Source organism: Lutjanus erythropterus, chromosome 5 (assembly GCF_056507025.1).
Source record: "Lutjanus erythropterus isolate fLutEry1 chromosome 5, fLutEry1.hap2, whole genome shotgun sequence".
NCBI classification, from domain to species: Eukaryota; Metazoa; Chordata; class Actinopteri; order Lutjaniformes; family Lutjanidae; genus Lutjanus; species Lutjanus erythropterus.
Window position 1 is genome coordinate 427,501 of NC_139321.1, and position 17,296 is coordinate 444,796.

General features: G+C 43.6%; 1 protein-coding gene across 2 annotated transcripts in view; it reads right to left on the reverse strand.

Annotated features, from left to right (window-relative positions):
• abca1b (ATP-binding cassette, sub-family A (ABC1), member 1B) overlaps window positions 1–17,296 on the reverse strand; it is a 55,951-nt gene that overhangs the window by 6,054 nt on the left and 32,601 nt on the right. The window contains exons 16-43 of one of the 2 annotated variants that reach the window (XM_084718513.1): window positions 16,152–16,373; window positions 15,860–16,064; window positions 13,907–14,020; window positions 13,185–13,359; window positions 12,597–12,728; window positions 12,178–12,455; window positions 11,531–11,751; window positions 10,956–11,013; window positions 10,603–10,853; window positions 9,931–9,982; window positions 9,636–9,764; window positions 8,725–8,873; window positions 8,165–8,289; window positions 7,866–7,964; window positions 7,404–7,593; window positions 5,394–5,488; window positions 5,223–5,255; window positions 5,001–5,106; window positions 4,761–4,835; window positions 3,964–4,133; window positions 3,382–3,559; window positions 3,177–3,292; window positions 1,799–1,943; window positions 1,568–1,691; window positions 802–931; window positions 429–555; window positions 264–326; window positions 63–169 (exon numbers count right to left, since the gene is read on the reverse strand). In XM_084718513.1, the coding sequence (XP_084574639.1) occupies window positions 63–169; window positions 264–326; window positions 429–555; window positions 802–931; window positions 1,568–1,691; window positions 1,799–1,943; window positions 3,177–3,292; window positions 3,382–3,559; window positions 3,964–4,133; window positions 4,761–4,835; window positions 5,001–5,106; window positions 5,223–5,255; window positions 5,394–5,488; window positions 7,404–7,593; window positions 7,866–7,964; window positions 8,165–8,289; window positions 8,725–8,873; window positions 9,636–9,764; window positions 9,931–9,982; window positions 10,603–10,853; window positions 10,956–11,013; window positions 11,531–11,751; window positions 12,178–12,455; window positions 12,597–12,728; window positions 13,185–13,359; window positions 13,907–14,020; window positions 15,860–16,064; window positions 16,152–16,373 (3,869 nt within the window). Of the gene's footprint in view, window positions 1–62; window positions 170–263; window positions 327–428; window positions 556–801; window positions 932–1,567; window positions 1,692–1,798; window positions 1,944–3,176; window positions 3,293–3,381; window positions 3,560–3,963; window positions 4,134–4,760; window positions 4,836–5,000; window positions 5,107–5,222; window positions 5,256–5,393; window positions 5,489–7,403; window positions 7,594–7,865; window positions 7,965–8,164; window positions 8,290–8,724; window positions 8,874–9,635; window positions 9,765–9,930; window positions 9,983–10,602; window positions 10,854–10,937; window positions 11,014–11,530; window positions 11,752–12,177; window positions 12,456–12,596; window positions 12,729–13,184; window positions 13,360–13,906; window positions 14,021–15,859; window positions 16,065–16,151; window positions 16,374–17,296 lie in introns of both variants that reach the window. The other variant, XM_084718512.1, reaches the window with a different exon arrangement.

Sequence of the window (17,296 nt, forward strand, 5' to 3'; positions counted from 1 at the left end):
CTGGCGCTTTTCCATTTTTGCTGCTGACCAATAAGAGAACACCTCATGTTCTGTTATCTGACCTCTTCCCGGCGAGGAACGCCTCCCCGCTCGTCACCACCGTGTCGCCCGTCAGCATCTTAAAGGTCGTCGTCTTTCCTGCTCCGTTCACCCCGAGCAGCCCGAAACACTGACACACACACACACACACAGGATCATTATGAATCATGTTTGATTAGATCAGTGATTACTGATTATTGATGAGTGTGTGATGAGTCTCTCACCTCTCCAGGTGGGATCCCGACACAAAGTCTGTCCACAGCCGGCTTCTGCTTCCTTTTAAACACCTGCAGGACACGTTCCATTTAGTTCATCAACATGATATCACTATGTCCAGGTGTGTGTGTGTGTGTGTGTGTGTGTGTGTGTGTGTGTGTGTGTGTGTGTACCTTGGTGAGCTGTCTCAGCTCCAGGATGTCTCCGTGTCCGAGGCCGTGGACAATCCTCTGTCTCTCTCGGGCCACGTCCTCATCCTCTTCACCAAGAGGTCCCAGTTTGGTGAGAGTACTGACAGATCTGCACACACACACACACACACACACACACACACACACACACACACACACACACACACACACACACACACACACACACACACACACAGTCAGATCAGACTTTTATTTTGAAGCCATTTGCTCTGCTGCTCCCAAGTGGACAAAAAGAGAGAGAGAGTTCCCTCTGTGTGTGTGTGTGTGTGTGTGTGTGTGTGTGTGTGTGTGTGTGTGTGTGTGTGTGTGTGTGTGTGTGTGTGTGTAAACATACCTGGGTTTGATACAGAATCTGTACTGAATGAGGACGGTGATGATGAAGAAGACCACGCCCTCCACCGCCATCGCAAACAGGTTCTTCCCCACCATGTCCCACTCGAGAGGAGAGCGGAACCTGTTCTCACCTGAGACAACGTCCACACAACCATTAAACAACGTCCACACAACACTTAAGGTTCAACCAAACCCTTAAACGACAGTTTAACTGTTAGACAAAAACCATGAAACACTTTCAGTGTCCAATCAGCAGCCAGGAACACAGGAAGTTACTGGGTCTTATCAAAATAAAACTAAATGTGCTGGATGTTTGCACAGCATCATGGGAAACTAAACATCTGCACTGAAAACAGACCAATCAGAATCTTTGTGTTGACTCACAGCAGCCAATCAGAGGACCAGCTGCATGTCAGCTGACTCATGTTTCTATTTTCTGAGAATCAAAGAGCCTCTGTGTCAAAATGTTTCAAAATAAAGTTAAAGAGGAAGAAACAGGAATTAAAGCGCCAGATTTTCAAAATAAAAGTGGAAAATGTTTTAAATCAAACTGAAAAATGAAGTTGGTGAAATCTAAAACTCATAGTCTTATTTCACATGAAATTATTTTATATAAGATCATCGTGTGTCAGTGAGCTGAGCGAAGTTTGACTGGTTCACTTCAACTCTTCAAACTACACACCTCTTCAAAATAAAAGTCAAATATAACACATAGAAACAGAATATTTGGAGCAGAAATTTATGTGTGTGTGTTTCTCTTTTTTTACCAAATCTCTCGAGGGCGTCGGCCATCGCCTGGTTCTTCACCATGTCGATGAGTCCTCGACCGAGACAGAAGTGAGGGAAGATGAGGAGGACGTTCTTCAGGATGTCATTGATTCCTCCGATTTCCTGCAGAGAGTTAAACCACACGTTCAGCTTAAACCTTTAGATTAAAGTGTGATAGTTTAGAGTTTAAGTTCAGATTAAGGCGTCGGTGCGTCTCTGTGGCGACTGACGTTGTTTCCGAACAGCTCCATGACGAAGGTGGAGATGCTGCCGTTGATGCCGATGAGGATGTTGACGCTGGTGAGGACGACGTACGCTGTGCTGGGGATCTTAAAGAAGAAGGAGGCCGGGTACATGAGAGGAGTGATCGACCAGCTGAGAACAAGAACAACGAGAACACAGAACGTCAGAACACGAGAGAGAGAGAAAACTTTAAAAATCAGATCACAGACAGCTGGACTAGTACTGGACTATGTACAGAGTGAGTATTATGACGTATAGATTGTGTATTGATGTATAGATTGTGTATTGACGTATAGATTGTGTATTATGACGTATAGATTGTGTATTATGACATATAGATTGTGTATTATGACGTATAGATTGTGTATTATGACGTATAGATTGTGTACTGACGTATAGATTGTGTACTGATGTATAGATTGTGTATTGATGTATAGATTGTGTATTATGACGTATAGATTGTGTATTGATGTATAGATTGTGTATTGATGTATAGATTGTGTATTGATGTATAGATTGTGTACTGATGTATAGATTGTGTATTGATGTATAGATTGTGTATTATGACGTATAGATTGTGTATTGATGTATAGATTGTGTATTGATGTATAGATTGTGTATTATGACGTATAGATTGTGTATTGATGTATAGATGTGTATTGATGTATAGATTGTGTATTGATGTATAGATTGTGTATTATGACGTATAGATTGTGTATTGATGTATAGATTGTGTATTGATGTATAGATTGTGTATTATGACGTATAGATTGTGTATTGATGTATAGATTGTGTATTATGACGTATAGATTGTGTACTGATGTATAGATTGTGTATTGATGTATAGATTGTGTATTGATGTATAGATTGTGTATTGATGTATAGATTGTGTATTATGATGTATAGATTGTGTACTGATGTATAGATTGTGTATTGACGTATAGATTGTGTATTGATGTATAGATTGTGTATTATGATGTATAGATTGTGTACTGATGTATAGATTGTGTATTGATGTATAGATTGTGTATTGATGTATAGATTGTGTATTATGACGTATAGATTGTGTATTGATGTATAGATTGTGTATTATGACGTATAGATTGTGTACTGATGTATAGATTGTGTATTGACGTATAGATTGTGTATTGATGTATAGATTGTGTATTGATGTATAGATTGTGTATTGATGTATAGATTGTGTACTGATGTATAGATTGTGTATTGATGTATAGATTGTGTATTATGACGTATAGATTGTGTATTGATGTATAGATTGTGTATTGATGTATAGATTGTGTATTGATGTATAGATTGTGTATTGACGTATAGATTGTGTATTGATGTATAGATTGTGTGTCTGACCCGTAGAGCAGCAGCAGCAGGGCGAGCACCGGCAGGTTGGTGGAGGAGACATAGGCTTTTTGTTGGAAACAGATGAAGATGAGGATGACCAGTGTTGCCGGGACGATGTAGTTACACTGCAGAGACAGAGAACAGTAATTATACACACACCTGTTACCTGTGACACACACAGAGAGTATGAGGGTGCGTTTATTTCGTGTCTCACCATGTCCCAGATGAAGTTGGCCACCCAGTAGAGCAGCGGCTGAACTCCACTGATGAACTGCATGTGTTTGGCTTTACTGACTCTCTCCTGGATGAGGAAGACCACGAAGCTCGCTGGGACGAAGGACATGGCGAAGATCACGCAGATGGACACCAGGACGTCCACGGAGGTTGTTACCCTGGAGACAGACAGGAAGAGGAGGAGTCAGACACAAACACTCAAAACAAGAAGAACCAGACAAAAACAAAATAAAAGAAACGATGCAAAAAAATGAAAGACAAAAAAGATGTTAGAAGAAAGATGAAAAATGACAAACAGTCAGGAGAAATGTCCTTCACTGTCCCTTCACCAAACACACGAGTGTGTTCAATGAAACACACTGGTCAGGTGTGTGTCAGGTGTGTGTGTGTGACCTGTCAGGTGTGTGTGTGTGTGTGTGTGTGTGTATCTGTGACCCGTCAGGTGTGTGTCAGGTGTGTGTGTGTGACCTGTCAGGTGTGTGTCAGGTGTGTGTGTGTGTGACCTGTCAGGTGTGTGTGTGTGACCTGTCAGGTGTGTGTCAGGTGTGTGTGTTGTACTCACAGGGCGACCTGGGACAGCTGCTCCTTGGTCAGGTTCAGCGGGTGGTTAAAGGCTCTGATTCCGTACTTGGCGGCGTCGGCTCCTTTGGGCAGGTTCGCTCTCAGGATGCCGTTATTCATCACATTGATGAACGCTCCAATACTGTGCCAGCCTTTGTTATTGAACCAGATCTGCAACCAATCAGGAACCGATAACTAATTATTATTCAATAATTTATTCAGAAATTAATCAGAGGAAAAATAACTAATGAGTTTTTAATGACTGGATCAGATGATAAAGTATCTAAGTTAATTCTTGACTTTAATAATAATAGAAATAATACTAATAGCATATTTAGTGAACACCTGAGCTCTCACTGAGCATGCTCAGTAGCACACCTGCACAGTTTCAGGTGACAAGAGAAGTCACAGAAACTCGACTTTTCTCTGAAGAGCTCAAAACTTGAATCTATTTCATATTTCATTCATTGATGAGACGTGAACATGGAGAAGTTCCCTCTGTAAAAACTTTTATTCTTAAAGGCAAAAGGAAGTTGTGACGCAGCCATTGAGAAGAACAAATCAGCTGTGACATGTGACTTTTAAACATTTTCAACATTGTCTGACATTTTATGGACCAAACAACTGATCAGTTAGTGGAAAAATTAATGGTAGATTGATCACTGGTTGAAAAATAGGTCCAAACAGGTGGACTGCACGGACATACATTTTCTGTCCTGTTAAAGGACATTTTCTTTCTCTGAATGGAGACTCTGAGGACAGAGGACGGCCTCTGCTGGACTCTGGTCTGCGTCTCACCTTGACGTTGTTCTTTGTGTCCAAACCGTTGATGAAACCTGACAAACTGTCGAGGAATCGATCAGCAGCAGCGCCCTGAAACAAACACGCAGATTCACTTTCACACGTCTCGGTTTTTTACTTTCAGTTATTGACTCATCAGTTCATCATCAGACTCATCGTTTGATTGGTTGTGACTCAGATCTGTGATGTCATATTTTTAATAAACATTTGGTTCGTCAGGCGCCTCATCACACCGACCTTCTGTAACTCAAAGATCTTTCGGACTCGTTTGATGGCGTCGTCGATCTCATTGGCCGGTGGGAGGACCTGAGTGCTCCTGGCGCCCAATGAGAAGCCTCCGTACCTGCAGAGAGAAAAAAAAAAAACATGAGATCCAAACAGTGACAAACAGGAAACGATGACTGCCTGAGTTTATGATTTTCAAATTGAAAGCAGAAAAGAAGAATGAAACAAACTGACCTGAATTCATTCACCCAGACTTTGTTCTTCAGACTGAAACAGACACAAACTGTTAGAGACAAAATGTACCTGCAGTACTGCAGTATTACTGTGAACCTGTAATATGTTTCTGTGTATTTGCAGTACTTCTGCAGTAGATTTGTGTGTATTTGTACTGTGTAGTCTGGTCACCTCTTGCCGATGATCTCAGCGTAGGTTTTCACCAGGTAGTCAGAGATGTTTCGTCCTGTCAGGTTCTGCAGAGTGTCGGTGGCGCTCAGCTTCATCTGAACAACAACAACAACAACAACAACAACAACAACAACCATGACAGAGTCATTACTTTAAAAACAATATCACTGTACTGCAAAACAAATAAACAGCATATAAATAACTTCACAGGCTGCAGTGGAACAAAAAACTGAACCAAAATCAAGATTTGAAGAAATGAAAATGTTTCAACCTTAAATTTCAATCAGACAATCAAGAAAAAATGAAAAAGTTTGTCATTACTTACAAAGAATTTATAAGAAAATGTGAAATAACGAACAACTGGACAAACATCCATCTGTGTCCAGGTGTGTGAGAAAAGTGTGTGTGAAGAGTAAAAGGTGTGTGTGAGGAGTGTGTGAGGAGTGTGTGAGGAGTGTGAGGTGTGTGTGAGGTGTGTGTGAGGAGTGTGAGGTGTGTGTGAGGTGTGTGTGAGGTGTGTGTGAGGAGTGTGTGAGGAGTGTGAGGTGTGTGTGAGGTGTGTGCGGGGTGTGTGTGAGGAGTGTGTGAGGTGTGTGCGGGGTGTGTGTGAGGAGTGTGTGAGGAGTGTGAGGTGTGTGTGAGGTGTGTGTGAGGTGTGTGCGGGGTGTGTGTGAGGAGTGTGTGAGGTGTGTGCGGGGTGTGTGTGAGGAGTGTGTGAGGAGTGTGTGAGGAGTGTGTGAGGTGTGTGTGAGGAGTGTGTGAGGTGTGTGTGAGGAGTGTGTGAGGAGTGTGTGAGGTGTGTGTGAGGAGTGTGTGAGGTGTGTGTGAGGAGTGTGTGAGGAGTGCGGGGTGTGTGTGAGGAGTGTGTGAGGTGTGTGCGGGGTGTGTGTGAGGAGTGTGTGAGGAGTGTGAGGTGTGTGTGAGGTGTGTGTGAGGTGTGTGCGGGGTGTGTGTGAGGAGTGTGTGAGGAGTGTGTGAGGAGTGCGGGGTGTGTGTGAGGTGTGTGTGAGGAGTGTGTGAGGAGTGTGTGAGGTGTGTGCGGTGTGTGTGTGAGGAGTGTGTGAGGAGTGCGGGGTGTGTGTGAGGTGTGTGCGGGGTGTGTGTGAGGAGTGTGTGAGGAGTGCGGGGTGTGTGTGAGGTGTGTGTGAGGAGTGTGTGAGGAGTGTGTGAGGTGTGTGCGGGGTGTGTGTGAGGAGTGTGTGTGTGAGGAGTGTGTGAGGAGTGTGAGGTGTGTGTGAGGTGTGTGCGGGGTGTGTGTGAGGAGTGTGTGAGGAGTGCGGGGTGTGTGTGAGGTGTGTGCGGGGTGTGTGTGAGGAGTGTGTGTGTGAGGTGTGTGTGAGGTGTGTGCGGGGTGTGTGTGTGAGGAGTGTGTCTGAGGTGTGTGTGAGGAGTGTGAGGTGTGTGTGTGTGAGGAGTGTGTGTGTGTGTGTGAGGAGTGTGTGAGGAGTGTGTGAGGAGTGTGTGAGGTGTGTGTGAGGAGTGCGGGGTGTGTGTGAGGTGTGTGTGAGGAGTGTGTGAGGTGTGTGTGAGGAGTGCGGGGTGTGTGTGAGGTGTGTGCGGGGTGTGTGTGAGGAGTGTGAGGTGTGTGTGTGAGGAGTGTGAGGTGTGTGTGTGAGGAGTGTGAGGTGTGTGTGAGGAGTGTGTGAGGAGTGTGTGTGAGGAGTGTGTGTGTGAGGTGTGTGTGTGAGGTGTGTGTGTGAGGTGTGTGCGGGGTGTGTGTGAGGAGTGTGAGGTGTGTGTGAGGAGTGTGTGAGGTGTGTGTGTGAGGTGTGTGTGAGGAGTGTGTGAGGTGTGTGCGGGGTGTGTGCGGGGTGTGTGCGGGGTGTGTGTGAGGTGTGTGTGAGGTGTGTGTGTGAGGTGTGTGCGGGGTGTGTGTGAGGAGTGTGAGGTGTGTGTGAGGAGTGTGTGAGGTGTGTGTGTGAGGTGTGTGTGAGGAGTGTGTGAGGTGTGTGCGGGGTGTGTGCGGGGTGTGTGTGAGGTGTGTGTGAGGAGTGTGTGTGTGAGTCTGACCTCAGGTGGAGGCAGTCCTCCGGCTCCAGCAGGACAGTCCGGTAACATCTTCTTGTTCCCGTCGCAGCTGCAGAAACAGGCCGGAGACGGATCCTCCATCGTCCAGTTGCCGGAGGTGAAGAGCTGCTGGACGCTCTCGGGGACGTCGGGGGTGTCCCAGTCCTCGTCGCCCATCGTACACGGAGCCTCTCTGAGAGACGATCAGTGATAACATGACGAGAGTTTATCTGTCAGGTCGAAACATCAAACATCTGACAGAAACTGAAGAGTCTGAACTTTTATTCATTTTAAAAACGTCTCATCAAGGCTCCAAAATCTGAAAGGAGTTACAACAAAATATCTTCAATAAATAAAAAGTCACATTTGATTTAAACTCCACTACCCACAATCCTGTGTGCTGATGTCCTTAAAACAGTGACTAAATCTTTTAAATGATGGATTAAAGGCGTCATGTTGTCTTACGGGATGGGATGTCCTTCCATGCAGCGAGTCCCGAAGCCCGGAGTGTCCAGCAGAGCATCTAATAACTGCTGCATGTTGGTGTCTGTAGGGGCGTCGTCACTGACACACACACACACACACACACACACACATACACACACACACACACATTTAGTCATTAAAAACAGAAACATTGAGACATTAACACTGTAATAATTATATCTGTTACAATAGTTTATAATTATTCATTTTTTGGACATAGTTGGAGACAGCTGGGGACAGTGAAGAACAGTGGGACACAGTGTAGGACAGGTGAGTACCTGATAAAGGTGACCTGGTCTTCGTACATCCAGGGCTGCAGCTCCAGACTGGGATATTTTCCAAACGGGGGGACGATGAGACTGAAGACAAGAGCGATACAGACGAAGACAGCAGGGAGGACGATCTGAAGGACAAGAAAGACACAAACACAAAACAGTGAAGAGAACAAAGCAGACAGAGACGGGAAACTGATATAAATTAAAAGACAACATCTATATCTCAAATAAATATTGTTAATCTGAACTTGACCAGCTGTGCAGGTTTGAACAGATGTGTGTGCAGCTGTGTGTGCAGGTGTGTGTGCAGGTGTGTGCAGCTGTGTGAGCAGGTGTGTGTGCAGGTGTGTGCAGTGGTGTGAGCAGGTGTGTGCAGGTGTGTGAGCAGGTGTGTGTGAAGGTGTGTGTGCAGGTGTGTGTGCAGGTGTATGAGCAGGTGTGTGTGAAGGTGTGTGTGCAGATGTGTGTGCAGGTGTGTGAGCAGGTGTGTGCAGCTGTGTGAGCAGGTGTGAGCAGGTGTGTGAGCAGAGGTGTGTGAAGGTGTGTGTGCAGGTGAGACATACCTGAGCGAAGAATCCCTTCCTGGAGCGTCGCGCGTACAGAAATCGTTTCCACATCAGAGCCACAAACTGCTGCCTCTTCAGACTCCAGCCGGTCACCTGATACGATCCTTTACCACCAGAACACTTGAGCCAGTCTGTCTCCCTGCACTCTGATAGGACAGAAGGGGGTCACATGATCAACACAGGTCACATGATGGAGTAGCTGTGTTGATGCTATCATCAGCATGCTAACATTGTCCTGGTCTTTAATAATGTAACTGCAGGAGTTTAGGTCATAGATAAATGATGGGGAGGTGTCACTCTGTCTGATTTTTATGAAACATGTATACAAATACATAAATCTGCTCTTCTGCTCAACTCAGTTGAACCATTTGCAGAACATACATGCTTTTAGTCTCTTTTGAAAGGAAACACTGAACACTGTTTTGAGTGATTAACCAAACCTCATCCCAAGTTCAACTGTATTAAAAAAAAACACAGAAAATGAAGATTTCCGTGTTTTATCAGGAGTTTTCAGAGTGAGTGAAACACATTATAGAGCTTTTTCCATTGTTGAAACTTTGTGCATCTAAAGTTGTCAAAACAACAACATCTGAGCAGCGAGGCGTCTATAGAGGTGATCTAAGTGGAGCTGTTTGTGAGTATTTACTGGTGTAGTCGTGTGTTCTGGTCTGAAAATGTTACTGGATTGAACCGACTGGACCTTTGCAGACCTTTGTCTTGATGTGTTGCTGACTGGAGCTGATGGTGAGTTGCCTCAGTGTTGTAACTGTACCTGCTGTTGTGACTGGATCTGAACATGTTTGACACCAAATGAAACACAAGAATCTCGGCTCTCCAATGGTGTGTCACATTAAACAGGCCAATGAAGCCCCAGTGGATTTATCGAAGAGTGAGAGAGCGTCTCGTACCGGCAGCGTCTCCATCAGACTCGTTACAGTCGTTGTTGTCGTCCTCCGTTAAAGGTCTCAGACAGCTCTGAGTGTCTCCGCCACCAAAGGCATGAGTCCTCCTCCTCCTCCTGACAGGAAGTGTACCATCTGAACACACACACACACACACACACACACACACACACACACACACACACACACACACACACACACACACACCAGAGTATGTTTAACACGCGTCGCTCAGGATGCAGTGAAGATTTCTGACTCTTATTTTGGAAGGACATCACAGAGGTCAGAGGTCAGAGCTCACCTGAGGGCACTTCAGTGTCGACTCCGTTATCTTCAGCTACTTTCAGGAAAATCTGCCAAGAAACAATCCTTTCATGTTATAATTATAATAATATTTTACATATATAATTATATAAATCAGATGTTTAGTTTGTGTGGTTGCCTTGTTTGTATTAAAAACAATCAAAAATATTATTTAAAAATATCTAATTGTGTTTTAATAATCTGAGATATAAAATATAATATTTTACTCCATAACACCAATATTCTGTACAGAATTACTTTTTCAGCATCATGTGCAACACTGCGTTTTCATTATTATTCATCATGTACAATATTACATTTAGAATCAGGCTTATTTTTTTTTACATCTACTGATATTGTAGTCTATTTTGCAGTTTTGCCTTCTGCTTTATGTTTTATGTTTTATATTTCACTCTATATTTTGTACTGAAACCTCTGACATGAGAATTTCCTTCAGGATTAATAAAGTAATATTCATATTAAAATACAGGAAACATCTGAGATACAAACAAACAATTGTGCTTCTCTCTGAACAAAATCTGACAGATTCAAATATTAATTTTGTTTTTTAAAAATCATCATTAGGAGTCTCTGAGATATTTATATTGATAATCTTTGCTGCCTCAGACGAACGTCTTTGTCACAGGTTTAACCGTCAGCTCGTCATCACCTCCTCCAACGTGGTGTCCGATACTCCGTAGCTGGAGATGCCGAGGTCAGGCAGCTTCAGGTCCAGGTCTTTGAAGAGCTCCACGAAGGCGCCGTCCTTCGCGGCGCTGTACGGCAGGATGTAGGTCAGCTCGTGTCCCAGGTCCTCCACCAGGCGGGCGGCGGGTACGTGACACAGGATGAGCCCCGAGATCAGGGACACATCGGGCGGGACGAAGGGGACATTACAGATGGACGCCGCGGGGCCGTTCTCTGAGGACAGAGACAAGAGACACACCTGATCAGAGCCACCTGAAGGTGAATGAATCAAACGCTCCACAGGAACAGAGAGCTCACCGATGGTCGCAGCCTCACTTTCATGTTCGCTGCCGAGTCCTGCGTCACTGCTGCTGACCGACGCGCACTCCTCCTCCTCCTGAAGTACACACAGTACACTGGGTATAAGTACTGAAACCGCACACAATACTGCATCAAAATACCACACAATACACCACAAAATACACGCACACCCCTCCTCCTGAAATTAACAGAGTATAAGTACTGATACTGCATTAAAATACTACACCAAATATCAGTGTCCCTCGGGGATCAGTTCTTGGACCCCTGCTGTTTAGACTTTATATAAATACGCAGAACGTACGCAGATGATGCTGTCATTTCTGTACCTTCATGTACCTGCAGCGATCAAACAGCACGCAGCATTAGAGCTGCTTAATAACTCTGACACATGAAGAAGAAGAACGCCGTCTGTGTTCTGTATGTTGTTCTTATCTGCAGCTCTGAGGGTCTTTGATCAGCTGACAGGTTTTTTGTGCAGTTTGTTGGTGACCTGATCCATGAAGAGGTCTTAAACTCCTGAAGCAGCGAGCCTGGCTAACTAACTGAACCAGTATCTGATGGACCAGTATGTGCGGTGTGAAGTCTCAGACCTTCTTAGTGAAGGACACGGTGCTGGACGAGTTCCTGCAGGAGCTGAGAGACGGCGCGGGGTCTTTCTTGACGAGGGTCAGGTAGTATCCCGTCCCCAGCTGGTTCTTCAGGTACAGAGACGAGCCGACGCAGCACAGCTTCCCGTGAGAGATGATGGCGATCCGGTCGCCCAGGATGTCCGCCTCGTCCATGTGGTGAGTGGACAGGATGATGGTCCGACCTGAGCGGAGACGGACAGGACGTTAAACTTTGTCGACGTTAATAACAGTTTCCAACTTTATAAAAAACTCCACACAGGGTTTCTGTAGGTCTTAAAAAGTTTAAAATCCAATAATTTGAATTTTAGACATTAAAATCTCTTAAATACAGGTCTTAATATGAAGTTAGCCTTACTTTTTAAAGTTGGATTTAACTTCAGTCTCACTTTTAAATGTGTTTTCGTGAAATTAACAGTATTGATCACTCAAACAACAACACAGAAGGAATTAGCACAGATACAAACTGTTCATGTACTTAACTGTCAGTATGGACGTGAAACAGGAGTGAAATCAATCTACAGGCCTTAAAAAGACTCAAATTTAACTTGTTGAAACCTGCAGAAACCTTCTAAAGACCACTGATGAACCAACCAATCAGGAGGCCTCACCCTGTCTGTACTTCAGCAGCAGGTCCCAGATCCCTCTGCGGGCATATGGGTCGACGCCAGCCGTGGGCTCGTCCAGGATCACGACCTTTGACCCCCCGACGAAGGCCAGAGCCACAGACAGTTTCCTCTGCATGCCCCCGGACAGAGCGCTGGTCCTGGACCTGCGTTTGTGAGGCAGTCCGGTGTCCTGGAGGATCTGCTCGATCTCACCTTTCACCTGCTGCTCCGACAGACCTTTGAGACGCCCGTAGAACCAGATGTGCTCCTCCACCGTTAGCCTGCAGGAGGCGCCACAACATTGCTGTGATATATGACGTACAGTATATCTGCATGTAATGACACTATTATAAATATTAAAGCTTCTTCAGCTTCTTAAATGTGAATATTTTCTGCACTGATATTTTAGGAGGACGACTCACATGCTGAAGAGGACATTGTGTTGAGGACAGACTCCCAGACTCTGTCTGATGGTGCTCAGCTCCGTCCTGATGTCTTTGCCCAGGATGTAGGCCGTGCCCGAGGTGGGCGGGAACAGACCAGTCAGGATGGACCTGCAAGGGGGACGAGAGGAGAACTCAGAGGTCTAAATATGTCACCTGAGAGCCGAATCATTTCTTAATATTTAAAAATTTATAAACTAATTATTTCTACAAATTAGAGAAAGGCTGGTGAGCTCATTCATTGGTTCTGACTGTTCAGGCTGTTTGAGCAGAGAATTTAATTTTTTTTTTCTGTACTTTTGTACAAAACGTCTCTGGTCACATTGTGTAAACTGATAAAGCAGAAAAATAAAAAGTTTAATTATTTTACACATTTAAATTCCTAAAAACTTGACATAGACGAAGAAACTGGATGCATTAACTGGATCTCAGTATCTGTACTGGTTTCTCTGGTCTGATGTAGTCTTGTCTGTACTGGTTTCTCTGGTCTGATGTAGTCTGGTCTGTACTGGTTTCTCTGGTCTGATGTAGTCTGGTCTGTACTGGTTTCTTTGGTTCTGGACTCACATGGTGGTGGTTTTTCCGGCTCCATTGTGTCCCAGGAACGAGGTGATCTGTCCCTCGTAGAACCCGAGCGTCAGTCCGTCCACCGCCAGCTTCTTCCCGTGTCTGTAAACCTTCACCAGGTTCTCGATGTAGACGCCGGGCTCCAGGTGAGCAGGCTCCTCCTCCATACACACAGCTGCAGACACACACAGGAAGGCTCTTTCACATTAAAAGCCTCCGCCATCAATCCTGTCCTGTTTGCAAATCTTTGTCAGAGTGGACCTACATTCCCAAAATTCAAGTGTAATGAGTTGATATTTTGTAAGAGAGGGAAACATGAAGCCTGTTTCTTTGCTCCTGGATCATCAAGAGTCAAAATTTCTGACAGATAAAATAATTACAACATTGTGTACAATATTATTGAATTCAGTGCCATAAAAAGAAGATCTTATCTTTAGTCTACATCATGTTACAAAAGGACAGTTGATGAAGATATGGACACCATACCTCCGGTTTTCAACAACATATATCTGATTGATTATTGACTGAAATGGTCCTTTGTCATCTGAACTTTGATTAATATATATTTGGTTTTATTCTGATTATTAATTTTCTCTAAAGAACACCTGTGTGTTGTACTGTTGAAGCACTGAGGAGGAAAAGTCTTCTTCATCACAGTGATCAGATGGATACACAGCTCTGTGTCTCCCCCCTGTGGTCTCTGTGTGTTACTGCAGTCTCACCTCCGGAGTTTCCTCTCCGACTCAGAGGGACTTTATTGGACTTCCCGTCTTTCTCTCCAAACCAGTAGGACTTGGTGAAGGGGAAGTACCAGGGCCGCGGGATCCCGTACTGACCTGAGAGACACAGGGAGATGCCACGTCAACACGACTCGCCATCTATAGATTTAATACACGTCAACACGACTCGCCATCTATAGATTTAATACACGTCAACACGACTCGCCATCTATAGATTTAATACACGTCAACACATTTTCACATCTTCTTCTTCTGTGAAAAAATGCTTTTCTCATTTGCAGAATAATTATCACCAAAGTCTGAACTTAATAAACTCATAAAGCTGGAAAATGTTGCTGTTGTGACGGAAAGCAGGAAGACATCTTGTTAACATGTTAAAGTCAGAGAAGAAGAGTCATCATCATCATCATCGTCATCATCGTAGATTTGATGAAGACTTTAAATTGTTGAGCAGTACAGACTGTACAGACACAGACAGCAGCTGCACATGTAAATGTATTTTTAATGTCGATAAATTGAGATCATGAGTTAATTTTCTCATTATAATGAGTTCATTTATCTGATATTCAGAAAACAAAAAGGCTGTTTTCTGGAGAAAATGAGATCATTTTAATTACTAATCTTATTATTTATAATGTTTATCAGATGAGTGAAAGCACATATAGAAACATGAACAGATAAACTGCATGTATAGACGCTGTGTCTGAAACCTGCAGCAGCTGATTGAAGGTGAAAGGTGACATGCTGGTGAATAAAGACAGCAGTCATTCATTACACACACGCACGCACGCACGCACGCACGCACACACACACACACACTCCCTCACTGACTGTCATACACAATTTGACCACAGGGTGGAGCAGTCGACTTCCTGTAATGTTTAACTGTGAAGGTGCAGACAGGTGATTCTTCCTCTGGACTGATCAGGACTGAGCTGAAGGTTATCAATAATCAAACAGCAAAGTTATTAACTCTGACACCACAACATGAGCATGCTGACAGCTGGTTTTGTCTGAACATGTCAGATCAATGAGTATCCATTATTGATCGACACATCAGACTTTAACACACACAGAAGCTGACTTGTGTCTTTCTGTTACAAAGAAGATCAGATCAGATCAGCTGTTCTCTTACAGGTGAGTTCAGAGTCCACCTGATAAATGATCATGTTCTCAAGAGAAAACCAGCTTCGTTATCTGAAGATAACGACGTAATCAACTCATGATTGGAGATAACAGCATTTAGAAAATACTTAACTGTGTTCTGGGATGAATTTCGTGACACATTTGATCTCCTGGTGCGATATTTTGTTGTCCAAGTTTAAAACCTTGTAAACATTTGTCTGAAAACTGAGTTTCAACCTTTCAAAGCTTATTTTCTGTTTTGAAATATGACAGGATGTTGATGCCATAACAAAGATTACTTTCATCCAAAATTCGTTCTAATCAGAGTTTAAAAAATAGATTTAAAATGAATAAATCAAGATTTGACACTAAGCAGAGTTCTGTTGCACAATGAAAATCTAATCTCAGTAAATCCTACTTTACTGATTTAAATTAAAATTCATCAAAATAAATACATCAATATGAAATAAAGCTGAGTACTTTCAGGACCAAGCTAATAAATACAACAGAGGGAAGAAAATTATGAACTTTTGGCTTCTACTACTGTATACTTTAACAAAACATTACTTTATTTGCTAGCTAATGTTAGCTAACATGTTAAAACATCTTGTTTGCCAGGTAACTTTACACTCAACCTATTTTTCAAATCTTTCCTGCAACGATTATTTTTAATTATTTTTTCCATTAATCAATTAGTTGTTTGATCGATCAAATGTCAGAAAATGTTGAAAAATAATCAATTAATTGACTAATGGTTGCTGCTCTTGTCATGTTAAATCTTGTAATAGACTAAACAGTGTTGTGTCTCACCTGGGAAGACGGCCTCGATGTACCAGGTGAGGACGCCGTACAGGACGGAGTCGACGTACATCATGGCGATGGCAGAGCGGAGGCTGAAGTCGTCCTCCTCCAGAGGACTGGACACCAGGTTCTTCCACTGGATGCCGACGCCCTGCTCCTCGAACAGAGCAAAGTACTCGCAACCGAACCCGAACGCCACGGGAGACAGGAGGCTCTGCAAGGGGGAAGGGGACATGTGACTCACTCTGACCAATCACAGGACAGCATTACAGACAGACAGATCACAGCGTGGCGTTCTCACAGCAAAGACTTTGGCTCCGAAGCCAATGTAATCCTGCCAGGCGACGCAGAGCACGTAGGGCAGGTAGAGCGTGAAGTAGATGATTCCTCCACAGGCCGCCGCCAGGTTGGCCCGGGCGAACGCCGTGCTGAGCAGGAAACACTGCATGATGGTCACCACGGCGAAGGAGCCCAGGAAGAGGAAGACCACGCCGGGGTCACTGTAGGGCAGCAGGTTTCCTTCCTACGGTGGACACAAAGAGAAAGACGAGGACAAAGACACGTTAACGACAGATGACATTTAAAATCTTTAGGTGATCATGAGTTGATGATGTTTATGTGTTTATCTGTTTTATTTATTATATAAATATAATATATAATATGTCAAAGAAGTTAAATTGTCTTTTTATCTCATGTTTGTCTTTAATAAATTTAAACCAAAAATTAAATTAACATTAAATAATATAAATAAATATGTTTATTTTTGCAGGTCTCACACACTAAATCTTTTATGATTATTTTAAATAATTTATAGGAGAAATATGTACAAATCTGCAGCTGTTGAAAACGTATTAATTTGTGTTGACAATATGTGAAAAGATTGAATGAAACTTCTCTAACAGCCTGTGGACTGATTTCTGTATGAACAACTCAGAACGTTTTCTTTTGAAAATTCAGGATGTGACATTTCCTGCCTCTCTTCAGCTCCCCTGCAACACCAACAGAGCGCAGCACTCGCTAACGTTAGCTTAGAAATTGAGTCCAGAGTCACAGCAGATGTTACGGCAAAGCATGTCAAATATATTGTGATAATGTGGCTTGAGCTGGCTAACGCTAGCTTAGCTTAGGTTGCTAGTTAATGCAAATGAATTGCTAGCTAATGTAGCAAAATCCTGTCTTGAGTGACTCATGTCAGCTGACTCATCCAAACCTACGGGGCTGATCTGGATGCTTCTTGCTAACTTTCTTGCTAACATAATAGTTAGCAAAACACCATCTGAGTGGATTTGTTACTTCGCTATCTTGCTAAATGACTTCACCAGCTAACGTGATCCATGATATTTACTTCTGTATAAACACAAATGACTGCTTTCTACTAGCCAAGGACCAAATGCAAGGCCGAGGTGACCAACTAGCTAACTGTAAGCTAAGCTAGCTAAGCTGGAG